General features: G+C 41.2%; 1 protein-coding gene across 2 annotated transcripts in view; it reads left to right on the forward strand.

The window, feature by feature from the left end:
* arhgef17 (Rho guanine nucleotide exchange factor 17) overlaps positions 1–17,277 on the forward strand; it is a 262,211-nt gene that overhangs the window by 221,295 nt on the left and 23,639 nt on the right. For both annotated transcript variants that reach the window (XM_062974485.1, XM_062974487.1), the window contains 7 exons: positions 2,370–2,479; positions 3,128–3,213; positions 5,797–5,915; positions 8,927–9,140; positions 9,343–9,416; positions 12,162–12,355; positions 13,712–13,965. In XM_062974485.1, coding sequence (XP_062830555.1) covers positions 2,370–2,479; positions 3,128–3,213; positions 5,797–5,915; positions 8,927–9,140; positions 9,343–9,416; positions 12,162–12,355; positions 13,712–13,965 — 1,051 coding nt within the window. The remainder of the gene's footprint in view (positions 1–2,369; positions 2,480–3,127; positions 3,214–5,796; positions 5,916–8,926; positions 9,141–9,342; positions 9,417–12,161; positions 12,356–13,711; positions 13,966–17,277) is intronic.

The raw sequence follows: 17,277 nt of genomic DNA on the forward strand, positions 1-17,277 counted from the left end.
GCCTATTAAACATCAAATTAGGTTATGATTTTACAAATTAAGCACCAAAACATCATGTTGAACAACACATTTGACAGAAAAAGTAGTTCAATACACAATAATGCTATGTAGTAATTACTGTATTTACGAATTTAGCACCAAAATATCACGATGTGTTGAAAACATTGACTACAAAAATGCGTTGGATAATCCAGAACGTTGGATAAGCGAGTGTTGGATAAGTGAGACTCTACTGTATCTATATGTGTATGTGGGGCCCCCAGTGGCGCAGCATGTTAAAGTGCTGAGCTGCTGAACTTGTGGACCGAAAGGTTGCAGGTTCGAATCCGGGGAGAGGAGTGAGCACCCACTGTTAGCCCCAGCTTCTGCCAACCTAGCAGTTCGAAAACATGCAAATGTGAGTAGATCAATAGGTACCGCTCTGGTGGGAAGGTAATTGCGCTCCATGCAGTCATGCTGGCCACATGACCTTGGAGACGTCTACCGACAACACCGGCTCTTCTGCTTAGAAATGGAGATGAGCACCAACCCCCAGAGTTGGACATAATGTCAGGGGAAAACCTTTATCTTTACCTATATGTATATGTGTGTGTATATATATATATATATGGCTATATTCTATATCTAAGACTTTCTAACCATTTTTATAGGGAGTTATAGGTTAGTTCCAACTAGCCAAATCATGAATATTTCTACTCTTTCTCTTCTACAGTTAGATGAACCGATTGATAGATCAGTAGACAGACAGACCATTATAACAGTTTGATAGCACTTTAACTGCCATAGGTCCATCCTATGGAATCTTGGCGTTTGTCATTTCATGAATTTTCTTGCAGAGAGTAGTGATCTTGTTGCTGCTTCTGTTGTTGTTGTTGTGTACCTTCAAGTCATTCCCCACCAATGACAACCATAAGACAACCATATCACATATTTTTCCTGGCAAGACTTAATTGCCTTAATTACTGATCTATCTATCTGTTCATCTAATGTAGAGGAGAAAGAGTTCTTGTATTATCTATATTCATGATTTGGCTAGTTGGAACTACTCCTATACATCATGGTTAGAAAGTGATTACATGAATTTTCTTGCAGAGGGTAGTGATGGTGTTGCTGCTTCTGTTGTTGTTGTTGTTGTTGTTGTTGTTGTTGTTGTTGTTGTTAGGTATCTTCAAGTCATTTCCCACCAATGGCAACCGTAAGGCAACCATATCACATATTTTTCCTGGCAAGACTTGTTGAGAAGAGGCTTCCCATTGCCTTCCTCTGAGGCTAAAGCTGGAACTACACTACCGTATAATCCAGTTTCTGAATCCATATTATCTGCTTTGAACTGGATTATAGGAGTCTACATTGCCATATGATTCATACATTAGCATATAATCCAGTTTCTGAATCAATATTATCTGCTCTGAACTGGATTATAGGAGTCTACACTGCCATATAATCCAGTTCAAAGCAGATAATATATATATATTCTGATACTGGATTATATGGCAGTGTTTTGTGACAATTAAAGCAGTTCAAAGTGCTATAATCTTGCTGCCGTTTTAAAAACACACGTTTCCCCCTAATGCTCCCCTCCTTCCCATCCCTTGTGTGGATTCTTAGTAGAATTAAGTGTGTTTAATTTGGATCTATTTAAATAAAGGGAATACTCCCCAGGGTGACGAGCAAGGTTTATTACCTTAATTATACAACGGGGTAATGAGCGAGTGGCGTTCCTTAGCAGGCGCAGCTCCCCAGTGGCAGGGAATCCAGCTACGTATTATGCAATGGGTTTCCACAACGAAGGGAGGTTGCTCATTCGACCGAGGTGCCATAATAGGGTGAAATGATTCAAATTATTATTGAGAGAGAAGTGGTACAAGTACAAGGGTAACTGTCGGATATGGAAGAAAAAACAGGATATCTATCTATATAATAAAAGTCAATGTTTGTATGTGGCGGGCGGGCGGGGTATGTTTGTATGTGTGTATGTGGCAGCTTTCTGATTGGCCACCACTAACACAAGCCGCTGTGATCACCAGGAACGATGGACCTGGCCCAAACTTGACACGCTTAACCCCCATGACCCACTTTACATCCTGGTGCCATTCGCGGGACGATGGACCATGGGTGATGGGATTTGTAGTACTTTCAATCGCTACGACTTCCACAGGTCACTGTGACGCTCACCAGTGACGGAACTGGACCAAAATTGGCACACAGAACCACCATAAACCCCTTTCTGTCCTGGGGCAGATTGGGGGAGGATGGACCAAGTAGCTTCACTCACTTCTTGCTCTGGGAGTTGTAGTTCACCCTTATACAGATAATGATGATGATGATGATAATTTTTGTTTGTTGACGGTGTCTCTGTCTCGTTGCAGAAAGCCATCGGTGGAAAGAAAGACCGTTCCCTTTTCCTCTTCACAGACCTTTTGGTCTGCACCACTTTGAAGCGCAAGTCAGGGTCCCTGCGCCGAAGCTCCATGAGTCTGTAAGTGAACTATTACAAAACCCATAATCTAAACCAGGCATGAGCAAACTTGGGCCCTCCGGGTGTTTTGGACTTCAACTCCCACAATTCCTAACAGCCTACCGGAGGGCCCAAGTTTGCCCATGCCTGCGCTAAATGAAGCCTAGCTGTAAACCAATTTTTGCACTTTCTGTTTTGACTGTCTTCAATATTCATCCAGTCTTTGTTATTACAGTAGAGTCTCACTTATCCAACACTCGCTTATCCAACGTTCTGGATTATCCAACGCATTTTTGTAGTCAATGTTTTCAATATATCATGATATTTTGGTGCTAAATTCGTAAATACAATAATTACAATATAACATTACTGCGTATTGAACTACTTTTTCTATCAAACTTGTTGTATAACATGATGTTTTGGTGCTTAATTTGTAAAATCATAACCTAATTTGATGTTTAATAGGCTTTTCCTTAATCTCTCCTTATTATCCAACATATTCGCTTATCCAACGTTCTGCCGGCCCGTTTATGTTGGATAAGTGAGACTCTACTGTATTTGCAGCATGCATTTCCCTTCTAAAAGTGTGTCAACTTGGCCACCTAGTGGTCCCATTGAATATTGCAATCCACAATGTCTCAATTTTTGTTTGTCTTATTTTCTCTCCAGTTACACAGCCGCCAGTGTGATAGACACAGCCAGCAAGTACAAATTGCTCTGGAAGTTACCCTTGGAAGATGTCGACATTGTGAAAGGTTTGTTGCTGTTCCTACTGTTGTTATCAATCAAATAGTTGATATGCCAGCTCAAATTAAGATCTGTCTAAACTGGTCATGGCAATTCATAGCCCAAGTGTCAAACTTGCACCTTGGAAGGATGTCGCTTGCATAATTGAATTGCTTTGGATACATGAAGGAAAACGTCTTTCCTTACATATGTTTATGTGAGAACAGACACCTGCTGCAGAAAGCCTCCTCTGTGTCCCATCAGTAAGAGTAATATATTGTGTGAGAACATGGGACAGAGCCTTTTTAGCTATGACACTGTCACGCCCAGGGCAACGAGAGCACTAAGAACTGACACACGGAGGCCAAAAACTATCTAATATCTTTATTAAGGAAATATGTAAGAATAATAAAAACAAGTAAGAAATATAGTCCAGTATAAGACCTTTCAGGAAAGGTCAGAAATAGTCCAAAGTTATATTGTCCAATATTTTATATTAGAGTCCAAAGTTGTAAATCCAAACCGAAACAGACTCTATTTACAAGCAATAGAGTGGGGGAACGTCCAAAATCTTTCCAAAGTTCAAAGTAAGTCCACGGCAAACTAGAAACAAGGCTTGATACTAGAAGCAAGGTCCAAGGCTGGAAACAAGGCAAGATAGTTCTTGAATACTTGGCTAGACAAGGCAAGGCAAGGAACTGGAGTTGCGGACTTTGCGAAGTCCGCACTTGTCTGGAACCTCGAAATCACTCCCGAAGTTGATCTGTTGACTCCGCACGGAATTCTCCGTGTCCAGCACTTTTATCCCGGTTTCATTTCTCTGCAAAGCAGGTGTCCAGCTTCCTTTCCCAAGGGAAAGGAGAATGAAACACATCTCCCTCCAGATGCGTTCCTCCCTAGAATTTCCCAGGGGAACATGGCTAATTAGCGTCTTGTTTAGCTGCTATTCTCAAGCTCCTCCGAACCTGCTCTTTCTCGCTCCTGCCCGCCGCATAGGACTGTTTCCTGGGAAAAGGAGGGGAGGCTGTGGGAAAGGCCTGGTCAAGGTCTTCCGTAATGGGCTCTCGGGTAGAAACATCAACAACAGGCATCTGGAAAGATTCCGGCTCTTGCTGAGCCGGCAAAAATCCCGTTTTCCTCCTCATCAGCCACAATGGCACTGGGATCAGGACTCCATGGCCCATGGGACATCACAGAAACAAGCATTGTAGTTGCAAATGAACTCCCTTTGGTAGGCCGATTGGCATGGGCATTGTCTTCATTCTGACCCAAATTAAAACATTTTAATCAAGCCTTCTGTTCCAAATAACTTAATCTAGGAGAGAATTTTTTTAAAAAAAAAATCTAAAAAATCAGTGCATGAGCAAAATGTTCTGAAACTTAGGTGGAATATATTGTCCCTAAATATATTGTCTCATTGCCCAGAAAATCAAAGAGATCCCTTCTGTAGTTTTTTATAAAAATGTTATTTGTAAAAACTTTTTAAAATTTCCAAAAATCAGTGGAGGAGTGAAACTTCATGAAACTTGGCAAACTTACAGGTGTAAATGTGTCCTACAAGTTTTATTGTTATTTTTATTTACAGCATTTTTACCTCGCCTTTCTCACCTGAAGGAACTTAAGGCGGCTTACAGAAGTTGGCAAAAATTTAATGCCCAAAACACAATCATTAAAATCAAAACAAGTGTCCCAAGTTTCATCCCGATAGCCATAAAAATGGTGGAGGAACGAGCCTCTAAAGTTTCCCTTAAAGGGACCCCTTAAGGGCATGTAGTCCAACCCAACTCAAAAGGCTATAATTGAAACAAATCATAAAATTAAAAATCAAATAATCTTTCATCCAGAAAGTTGTAAAAAATTTGAAAGCCCAACATTCCCTGAAGCTGAGAGAGTGTGATTTTCTCAAGGTGATTAAATTGCTTAAAATAAAATAAAAACCTAAAATTCAGTGGATGTGTAAGTACTTCTGAAACTTCAGAGGGATTGTGCCCTCGTTATGTTGTGTCAGTGTAGAAAAATTCAAGAGCATAGCTCCTGTCGTTGTTTTTAAAAAGATATTTGTAAAAACTTTAAAAATTTCCTAAAAATCAGTGGATGTGTGAATCTTTCTGAAACAATGGGAAAACGATGCCCTGGTTATGTTGTGTCAGTGTAGAGAAATTCAACAGGATAGCTCCTGTAGTTTCTTTAAAACTTTACAAATTTCCCAAAAATCAGTGGATGAGCAAAACTTTCTGAAACTTGGGTGGCTTACAGTCATAAATGTGTCCTACAAGTGTAGCAAGTTTCCTCCTGATAGCTGTAAAAATGAAAGAGAAGTGAGCCCGGGAAGTTTTCCTATTGCCATGAATGGGCAGAATAACAAAATGAAATAATTTTGGAATTTCAGATTCAAAACAAAATTTCCCCTTCCAAATTTTTCAAAACACTTACAAAATTTAAAAAGGAGGGGCATATGGATTTTATATTTCAAAACTAAACAGATTTTTGGTGTTTCACAAACTTCCCTTGCAAAAAATACAGCATTATTTGTATTTGCAGTAAAACATAGCTTACTAACTTGCAAGACTCCTTTTGTCTGATGCATCTCTGTGGTTTCTGCCTGGCTTTAGGGGCTTCTCAGTCCACCAACCGCGAAAGCATCCAGAAGGCCATTTGCCGTTTGGATGAAGACCTCAGCACCCTCGGCCAAGTCAGCAAGCTTTCCGAAACACTCAGTTTTCCCCATCAGGTAAGAATATCTTCAGCTGACACCCTCTTATGTAACCTGTCAGAGTAATGGCTAATATAGTGAAATGTTTAACTCATTGTTTCAATGTAAGTGTGTGTTTGCTTCGGTAAGCGATCCAGGACAGAAGTAGTTAATTGCATAGAGCAATGATTTACTGCCTAGAGGGTAAAGGAATGTGACTTCCGCTTTTGCCTGCTAGAAGGAAATGTGTCACAGACAATGGAATTTGGGAGGCGCTATTCTTTACTGATAAGAGTTCTTTTAGTTGCCATTAATCTTTCTGCTAGAACATGTGTCCGAGCTATTTGTGTATATACCTGTAAATAAAGGCTAATTACCGCTGGGATCGGCAGACAGCTATGCAGTCCTATTTGTTCGTGCTACTAAGCAGATGCTGAGTTGCCAAATGGAGGGGAGAATTGAGACAGACGGCCGTAAGTGTCTCAATATATCCACCTCACATCCATCAAGTGTCGCCCAGCACTTGACATATTCCACCAACCTTGGAGAGCTAATCTGGTGAACATGGAAAGCAATTCTGGATTGTGAAATCTCCTTCCAAATTATTATTATAATAATTGGGTTACTGTGAGTTTTTTGGGCTGTATGGCTATGTTCTAGCAGCATTCTCTCCTGCATCTGTGAACCTCTGAGGATGCCAGCCACAGATGCAGGCAAAACATCAGGAGATAATGCTTCTGAAACAGGGCCATGAAGCCCAAAAAACTCACAGCAACCTAGTGCTTCTGGCTATGAAAGCCTCCAACAACATTATTATTATTATTATTATTATTATTATTATTATTATTATTATTATTATTATTATTATTATTATTATGTTTATTTATGTCTCGCTTATTCTCTCCACAAAGGAGATTCAAAGAAGCTTACATTAATTAAAAGCATGTCAATACAATTCAAATGTTGAATGTATTGTTTTTTAACTGTTAATATGTATTAATTTTAATTTATTTTAAATTTTATGTATGTGTTGAGGCATTGAATAGTTGCCACGTGTTAGCCTCCTTGAGTCCCCTTCAGGGTGGAGAAGGGCGGGGTATTAATGGGGTAAATAAATAAATCAATAAATGCAAATATTAAAACAGAATTAGATATCATTAGTATTAAAAACAATTGAGTTAAAATCATATTCAGATCCCCATCTCTGTGGAGCTTCCTCTGACTCACCAAAAGTGTATTATTGTCCTTAGTGGCCTGTATTTTTTTGTAAAGAGTGGTCTCAAGTTTTAAAACTCTCCATATAAATGTTCAGTGAGTTGTTGATGGCTTTCCTGGCTGGAATCACTGGGTTGCTGTGAGTTTTTCGGGCTGTGTGGCCATGTCCCAGCAGCATTCTCTTCTGATGTTTCACCTGCATCTGTGGCTAATAGCATCCTCAGAGGTTATGTTGTCAGTGAAGTAAGTGGAGTGTATATATATCTGTGGAATTTCCAGGTGGGAGAAAGAACCCTTGTCTGTTTAAAGCAAGTGTGAATATTGCAGTTCCCAAGCTTGAATAGCATGAGTAACCATGAAGTTGCAAAGTCATTCATTGACGGTATATGCATAGAAATAGCCTGGCCTCTGTTGCCTGGAGGCAACAGAGGTGGCACTTGATAGTTGGCTGTCTGGAGTTCCCCTGTTTCTAAGTGGTGTTCTTAATTTATTGTCTTGTCAACTAATAATCAAGGGGCAGTTAACACCTCCCAACAGAGGATGCCTCCAGGCAACAGAGTCCAGGCTACCTCTGTGCAGATATCCTCACTGGGTGAATTTGCAGCTTTAGTTGAAGAATATTATTTGAGAACACTGAAAAGCTGGGCCACTCTAACAACTATCATGTCAGACTACACAGAAAAGCCATTGAAATCCACAAATGTGGAAAATTTCAACAGAAGGCTGGAAACCATGAAAATGAACAAAAAAAATTTATTTATTTATTTCAATTATTTATACCCCGCCCTTCTCACCCGAAGGGACTTAGGGCGGCTTACAAGTGGCAATTGATGCTGTTACACTATTATACAATGAACTAAAATATGGCTATCAATATTAAAAAGCTCTAAAATCAGGACAGTAAATAAAGATCAACACTCTGAAAACAGAGGAATTACAGACATGAATCAATCAGGGGTAGCTAACACCTCCAAACAAAGGATTCCCCCAGGCAGGAATGAAGTTTCCAAGGCCATTAATCAAGGTGACTAATTACAACATTCATGCTTGCCTCCAACAGACTAGAGTTCTTTCTCCCACCCTGGACTTTCTACAGATATATAAACCTCCCTTGCTTAGTTTTCCAATATACCTCACAATCTCTGAGGATGCCTTCCGGGCTGTGGCGCAGCTGGCTAGTAACCAGCTGCAATAAATCACTACTGACCGAGAGGTCATGAGTTCAAAAGCCCGGGTCGGGTTAAGCCCCCGACCATTAAATAGCCCGGCTTGCTGTTGACCTATGCAGCCCCGAAAGACAGTTGCATCTGTCAAGTAGGGAAAATTAGGTACGCTTTATATGGGAGGCTAATTTGACTAATTTACAGCACCATAAAACTGCCAGCAAAACACGAGGAAAGGAATGAGGAAGTACAGCCACTAGTGGACGGTGAAGCAACAGCTTCCCGGTGAAGCTGAAAAAATGTTAAATGCCTCTGTGTCTGTATATACTGTATATTGTTTGTCTGTTGGCATTGAATGTTTGCCACATATGTGTTCATTGTAATCCGCCCTGAGTCCCCTTCGGGGTGAGAAGGGCGGAATATAAATACTGTAAATAAATTAAAAAAAAATTAATGTGGGCGAAACGTTAGGAGAGAATGCTTCTGGAACATGGCCATAAAGCCTGGAAAATGAATAACAACCCAGCGATTCTGGCCATGAAAGCTTTCGACAACACATTTAGTTGAATTCCCAGACAGCTGGAGGTCCGAAGTTGGCCCAGGCCTGCTTGATAGCAACAACACCCATATGTCTCCCCTCTGACAATGCCTATCTGCTTGCACAATCCACAGGGCCTGGACGACGTGCTGAAGGACCTGATGGCGTCCATCCACCGGGAGCTGGCCGAGAAGCAGTCGCTGTCCTTCACCATGTCCTTCCCGCCGAACAAGATGGAGCTGACGGCCACCAAGGCGGACAGCACCGAGTCCTACATCTTCGAGTTCCCCAACCCAGACGCCCGACACTCCTTCGAGCAGGCCTTTGAGGACACCAAGAAGAAACTAGGTAGCCCATTTGGAGTAGGGGTGTGTGAAACTTCGGATGTCGTTTTGGGTTTGTGAGAGTTGGAGTCCCGGAGGGCCAAAGTTTGCCCATGCCTGTTCTATAATCAACTTCCACTGCAAGTGCAGAAGTTTAAAAGGAATTATTATCACCATTATTAAAACTTGACTTTCTTGCTTGTTTGTTTGTTGTTTTCCCTAACCAGCTTCCAACAAAAACTGCCTGGACCCCGAGTTCCTGAAGGCCATTCCCATCATGAAGACAAGGAGCGGGATGCAAGTAGGTCTCCTTTTTCCCAATCCTGTTCACATAGTCAGTTGTTTGTTTTTAGTTGCTAATTCAGCACTGAGCAAAACATTTGTTCCCGTTGTCCGCTACCCACATGGCACTTTGCCATTTAACTCCATTGCACTTGAAATGAAGCCTGTTGGAACCATCAATATTTTCTTAGATGAGTATTTTAAAAGTATATCAAACTTCTTCACTGACCATATAATGCTGTTTGAACTGCATTAAATTACATTATATTGATCTTCACTGATGACATACTACAATTCAGTGCAGCTTAAATGACATTATGTGGTCAGTGTAGAACCAGCCTTACTGTTGGTGTTTTGCAAACACCAAAGGGTACATCTGCATTGTAGAATTAATACAGTTTGACCCTGCTTTTACTGCCATGTCTTAACACTGGAACTGTTGTACTTTCTAAAGATATTTTTCCTTCTCTGCCAGAGATTGCCAGTGCCTGACCAAACTACAACTCTCAGGATTCCATTGCATTGAGCCATTGTAGTTAAGGTGGTGTCAAACTGCAACAATTCTGCAATACAGATGCACATTTAAGTTCTCTTTTGCATCCAGTTGTACCTTTTCTGCCATTAAAAATAAGCTTAATACTATGCTATGCCATCCCATGAACTCTGTTTTGACTAGATATAAATATTTAAACACAAGCAAATAAAGGCAAATTTAATTTAATGTAGCACAGTATTTTCTCGAGGAATCTCTAGACTCTCCAGGGCCAATTTCTGCTGGAGGATCTAGAGATTTCTTAAAGAGAGAACATATTAATAAAATCAAATCCACAAAAGGTAAACACGCAATCATGGAGGGCTAACTGCAACAACAACAACAACAACAACAACGTTTTATTTATATCCCGTACCTATTGGAGTTGTGGGAGTTGCAGTCCAGAACACCTGGAAGTATCCAGTCCAACCCTCCTCCAGCAAGGAAGACACAATTAAAGCCCTACCCATAGATATCCATCCAGCCTCTGCTTGAAAACCTCAAGAGAAAGAAACTTCATTGGACTCCCAGACAGCATATTCCACTGTCAAACAGCTCTGACTGTCAGGACATTTTCCCTAATGTTTAAATGGAATCTCTTTTTGTGTGTAGGCAGTACCTGTGTTATAGACATCCAACTTACAAATGATTCATAATTAAGAACAGGGGAGAGACAACAGGAAGTGTGAGGAATATTCCCCTCGAAAAGAAGGGAAGAGTTATTATCATGGGGAAATGGTGTCTCCACAAGCCAAATTTTTCAAAATCCAATTCTCACATAGACAGAAAGTGAGGTGGAATCTTCTGAACAGGGACACAGACAACAAAGATTGTTTATTTACCCTTATCTATGCTATCCAAAGATAGATAGATAGATATTTGGCTGGAGTTTCACTTTAAAAATGTCCCCGTTACGACCTGCATACAGATTCAGCTTAATAACAGATATTGTTACACCCCTAGGCAGCAAGAGCACTGAAAACCAACACAGAGGCCAATAACAATATAATATCTTTATTAAAGCAAATAAAGTTCCCAGCACAAAGTTCATAAGCTCTCTCAAACCAGGTGCCTGACTCCCTAAAACTTCCCAGGAGAACTGAGCTTGTCATAGTCACCGTGCCAGGTGTCTGACTCCCAAATTCTTTCCAAGAGAACTGGGCTTAGCCATTGTCACCACGCTCCGCTAATCTGGCGCTTCTCCTCAAGCTTTGTCTCTGCGATCTCTCTGTTTTCAAAAAAGCCCTGCGATCAAACACTAACCCTTCAGGAGAATCTGGGAGAGCCGGCACTGCTTCAAGGGCATCCTTAATTGGCTCTGGCTCGGAGATGTCAACAGAAGGCATATGGAAAGGAGCTGAATCTTGCTGACGTGGGAAAAAACCCAAGTCTTCTTCGTCCTGGTCAGTAATGGCCACAGGGTCAGGGGCCAAAGGTGCCTGAGGCATCACAGATCTCCAGAACCAATCTCGTCTGTAACTTGGAGATTGCCTGTAGCCTGGAAATATTTCTCCATTGTTTCTTAGTGTTGCACTCTAGCACAGATAACACCTTTTCACCCAACACCACACTGGGTCCAGTAGTCATATCTAAAAATATTTATTGAAGAAAGCAGGTAAAAAGGGGGAAAGGGCAATTCCAAAAGGGATCAGCAGAATAGGGAATACAAAATAGCAGTAATCCAAAAATGTCAAAGTACATAAACTCAAGAGAACCAAAATCCACAGCAGTACTTCAAACATAAATCTGAACTTGAGAGCAGAGACAGGAGAGCCATCTCTTTTGCAATGTTGTCTCCCTTGAAAGGCATGAAGCCCACACCCGTTAATTTAAGCCCTATCAAGTAGCCATGAGATCCTGTTGAATGCACATAGGCTTCAAGATCTTCTCATGGAGTCTCTCAGAACATCTAATTAGTCAATTTTTCACTCCCTCCATTCTCAAGCCTAATCTAGCTTCTTGTGAAAACTCCCTATCAAGCAAGGGCTGTTTTGCAAGTGACCTGGGACTATCACTTTCCTCTGTGGAATCCAAAACATTGGTCTCATCTAGCTGTAATTCTCTCCTAACACTGACAGACTCTTCACTTTGAAATCCATCAAATCCCTCGTCCTCTGACATGTCAGAGAAATCAGAAAAATCCCCAGCCACTTGCTGAGCTACAACACCTAGTCTTTAAAGCAGCAGAAGATGTTTTGAACCTGACCCTTCTTCTTCTGTTCTCTCCTGCAGTTCTCCTGTGCCTCTCCCAGCCACAGCAGCCCTGAAAATGCCTACGAAGTCTGGGTCTGCAACAGCGACGGCTACGTGGGGCAGGTCTGCCTCCTCAGCATCCGGAAGGAGCCCATCGTCGAGACCTGCATTGCCGTCTGCTCTGCCAGGATCCTCTGCATCGCCTCCGTGCCAGGACTCAAGAGGACATACAGGTGGGGAAAGGAGATGCTTTTCGAGACTGCAGATCCCTGGGAATTAATGCAGTTCGACACCACTTGGAGTAGCCATGCCTCAATGCCACAGAATACTGGAATTGTAGTTTGGCGCAGCACCAGCTCTCTTTGGCAGAGAAGGTGAAAGCCCTTGTGTAACTACAACTCCCATTATTCCATAGGATTGAGATATAGAAGTTCAAGTGGTATCAGACTGCATTAATTCTACAGTGGAGATGCACCCCCTGATCTGCCCAGCCACTTCATACCTGACTGAGTAGCAATGTGGGAGCAGGTAGATCCCAAGGAATATATTTGACTGATTAATTCTTGCTGATATGATTTCATTTAGAATAGTGCATATACACCAGGCATGGGCAAACTTGGGCCCTCCGGGTGTTTTGGACTTCAACTCCCACAATTCCTAACAGCCTGGGCAACATCTCTGTAGATTCTCTCACACCAGAAGTGACTTGCAGTATGTTCGCTTCTGACACAATAAAAAAACTGCATTGAATGTTTGCTTTTTATGTTGTGAACCACCCTGAGTCTGCATAGGGAGATAGGGCTGGGTAGAAATAAAATTTTACTTCCTTACTTACTTACATCGTGTTATATTTGATGGTAAAGGCAGTGAGAGCTAGTTTTGATCAGTATATTGGTGCTATATTAGTGACACATTGGAAAATTATTGTCTTTACAAATTGCATGCCAATACTTAAATTGCTGAAAAGAGTAGTATATATATATATATATATATATATATATATATATATATATATATATATAGGCCACTGGTGGTGGCGCAGTGTGTTAAAGCACTGAGCTGCTGAACTTCCAGACTGAAGGGTTCCAGGTTCAAATCTCTGGAGCGGAATGAGTGCCCGCTGTTAGCTCCAGCTCCTGCCAACCTTGCAGTTCGAAAACATGCAAATGTGAATAGATCAATAGGTACTGCTCCGACGGGAAGGTAACGGCACTCCATGCAGTCATGCCAGTGGCCACATGACCTTGGAGGTGTCTACGGACAACGCCAGCTCTTTGGCTTAGAAATGGAGATGAGCACCAACCCCCAGAGTCGGTCACGACTGGACTTAATGTCAGGGGAAAACCTTTAGCTTTACCTACATATATATAGTTATTTCCTTCTACTCTTGCTTCTTGTTGTGGGATCTGGCCCCACACTTGTGTTATGACTGTTTTCCTTGGAAGCTTTCATACAGCGGCTGGATGACCATCTGTCAAGGGTATTTTGATGGTGCTTTTCCTGCTTGACAGAAGTGGGTTGGACTAGCTGGCCCATGTGATCTCTTCCAACTCTATTATTCTATTATTCTTCCTTTATTTTGACCCCAGAGAGCGTCCCACATCTCTGACCAGTCCGTCCTCAGAACCGGTCCAGACGGCGAACCTAGAGGAGCCTGGACCTCAGCAATGCCTGCATATCTCCATCTCGGGGTCTTCCTTGGAGCTTTCAGAGCCGATGGACAGCACCAATCGGGACCTGGTGCCTTTTGACAGCGATGACACCGATGACGAGTCCTCGCCCAGCCCCTCCGGGACCCTCCAGAGCCAAGCCAGCCACTCCACCATCTCCTCCAGCTTTGGAAGTGAGTCCCAGTCCATCCCTTGATGTATATGCCACTTTTCCCACTATACCAAGCATGGGCCAACTTCGGCCCTCCAGGTGTTTTGGACTTCAACTCCCACAATTCAGAAAGCTTTGTCATTTGTGGCCAAATACCTCCCTATTCCAGACCCAAATCTGAATCATTCAGAACAACAATATGCAACAGAAGATATTCTGGGTCTAATTTTTTGTTTTATTTCTTTCTGCGTGGTGATAATATCCCTTCACTATCTCCCATTTTCTCCAGAAACTGCATGCAATGCCAAAAATGCCTCTCTTGTCCAAATAAAAGCCTCCAGAAGTGTCCAGTAGAAATTCCTTATTTTTTTTAAAAAAAGCCTGGTTTGCCTCCGTTTTTACAACCTAAACAGTTACATGTTTAGTTTTTTAAAAGCTGAAGCAACCCAGTTTTTTTTTTTAAACTGAGGATGTTGCAATATATTAAAAACGTACATTGTTAGTACTGGAAGTATCATATGTTTCTATTGACCAGAAAAGCAGCAGGTCTTGGAGTCCGGAATATTTAGGAAGTCAGGGTAAAAATGTTTAAACACATGCTGTAATTAGCTTTTAGTTCCTAAGAAACTAAACATTTATGGATAAGCTGTAAATGTTCAAGAATGGTTTACTCAGTAGCTGCTGTTGCTTATTCAGCTTGCCAGGTTAAGAGTAACTGTTGTATTTTACGCAGAATTATTTGACACCTTCTATACACAGTAGAATATTGTGACCAAATATTATTATTTATTTTATCTTTCGTTTTTGAATAAGGTGTCAAAATGGAGCAAGTTGGTGTGCAGTTTAGATTACCGCAAACAGACGCAGTGAAACACCAAAGGCAGTCTAAAACATACCATCGAGATTCCACTTAAAATTACAACTTATTAAGAGAAAATATTATTGTTATTACTAAATGTATTGATATCCTGCTTTTATCTCTTTGGTTGAGACACAGAGAAGAGAGAAGCATGTCATGTAGCAACCATCTTAAAAGAGAAGAAGATAAAATAATGCTAACATAATTCTATATTAGCTGTAGACCAGTGGTTCCCAACCTTTTTTTGACCAGGGACCACTTAACCACTTTGACCAGGGACCACTCTCCAACATTAGTACCAAAAGGGTTACAAATCAGTTTTTGGTCAACTTTAGATTTGGTTTGGTTAATTGGGTTGCAGATTTAGAAAATTGCATCGGATAGACCACATCAGCTCAAGTTTCTGATACAAACCCTATACCATCAAGTAGTCGCCATCTGCTCGCCCACAGAAAACCATATTTAATAATCTAGCGCTGACGTGGTCTATCCAATGCAATTTTCTGAATCTGCATCACAAATAACCCAGGAACAGGCCTCAAAATGAAGACACTTCCAGGCGACACATGGAATGGCTCCGTTCAGGGGGAGGGAGGAGGAGGAGAAGCAACAGTCAGGAGGCTTGTTGTGCCTTTTGTGGGTAGTCAGCCTCTCCCCTCCTAACATCCCTGTTGCCTCGGCACTATAAGAGGGGTTTTGCGAGACCAGTCACTCTCATTGCAATGGTGTAGTAACGGTGAGGCCACGGACCATGTTTTAATTCTTGGGTACCGCTGGTGGTCCACGGACCATAGGTTGTAGACTGCTGTCAGCTAATAATCCTTTCAAACACTTAACTGTAGCCTTTTGGGAACTGAGGTCTCAAAAACTAAATTTTCCAAGATCTATTCACCATATAGTTAACATACCAATGTAGACGTTGTTACAGGCTGGATGCTAAAATGCTCTACAGTGTTCCCTCATTTATCGTGGGGATTACGTTCCAGGACCACTCATAATAAGTGAAAATCTGCGAAGTAGGGACACTATGTTTATTTAATATTTATACATTATTTTAGTAGTTATACACTATTTTAAGTCTTTATCAACCAATTGTGTGTTGATAAATCGCCTCCTTCTCCTCCTGTTGCTGCTTGGGCACCTTTTCTCTCCCTTCGGCTTCTCCTTCCTCCCTTCCTTAAGCTGTAAATTGTAATTTTTATTATTTATAATAGTCTTTTAGAGTTTATTGAAAGACTGTGAAACAGCGAATCCATGAAAAGTGAACTGTGAAGTAGTGAGGGAACACTGTATATATGTTCTAAAGATGAATCCATCAGACATAAAGATATAAGAGGAAAACAAAGAATGCAGCTGTGGATCTAAGATGAAACCCATCTTTGCATTTTTGGAAACTTGACTGACCAAAAGTGTAAATTCTGGGAAATCTGGCTAGAGACTGATAGGTATAAGGCAAACCACACTCCTGTCAAAGTTCCCAAAACATGCCTCACAGTGAAGGAATTCTTGTTCCAAGAGTTTGGGCTGAAAATTTCAGAAAAGGGGAGTAACAATTTTGGGAAGGAAATAACTGCTGGCTGAGATGCACATATTCCCAATGCCTCACAATGTGGTCCAGAATGTCACCTGAATTGGTGATGTTCCAGATTCCGAAGTTTGCTTTGCGTATAAAAGAGAGTCCAAAATCAAACCCCTGGTTCTCATAAATACCCATATTTACTCAAGTTTAATGTGCCAATGAATACAATGTGCACCTCAATTTTCAAAACCCTGAAACCAAAACAAATGTTTCCTGCTGCTATGTGACGCAAACCTAATGCGCATCCCAGTTTTGGCGAGGTCAGTCAGCCAAAAAAGGTGAGCATTAGTTTCAAGTAAATCTATACAGTAGAGTCTCACTTATCCAAGCTAAACAGGCCGGCAGAAGCTTGGATAAGCGAATATCTTGGATAATAAGGAGGGATTAAGGAAAAGCCTATTAAACATCAAATTAGGTTATGATTTTACAAATTAAGCACCAAAACATCATGTTATACAACAAATTTGACAGAAAAAGTAGTTCAATACACAGTAATCATGTTGTAACTACTGTATTTATGAATTTAGCACCAAAATATCATGATATATTGAAAACATTGACTACAAAAATGGCTTGGATAATCCAGAGGCTTGGATAAGTGAGGCTTGGATTAGTGAGACTCTACTGTATATATAAATAAATGTTCTGACTATTTCTGCTTTAAAGTAAACAGCAAAACTAAACAACCAAAACACACGAAATTTGGCCACAAAAGACATGGTCATCCGGACTGTGTTTAGACATCAAAAAACAAAAACCATTCAATTGGGAAGTCACTCAAAACACTAAAAAAAACTAATACTGCTCTCTGCGCATGTGTGGGGGAGCCACCACCCTTGGAATACCTACGTCACTGACAGGCAGTAGCATGTGCATCCCAACCGAACTTTGAAAAC

Source organism: Anolis carolinensis, chromosome 3 (genome assembly GCF_035594765.1).
Source record: "Anolis carolinensis isolate JA03-04 chromosome 3, rAnoCar3.1.pri, whole genome shotgun sequence".
Lineage (NCBI taxonomy): Eukaryota > Metazoa > Chordata > Lepidosauria > Squamata > Dactyloidae > Anolis > Anolis carolinensis.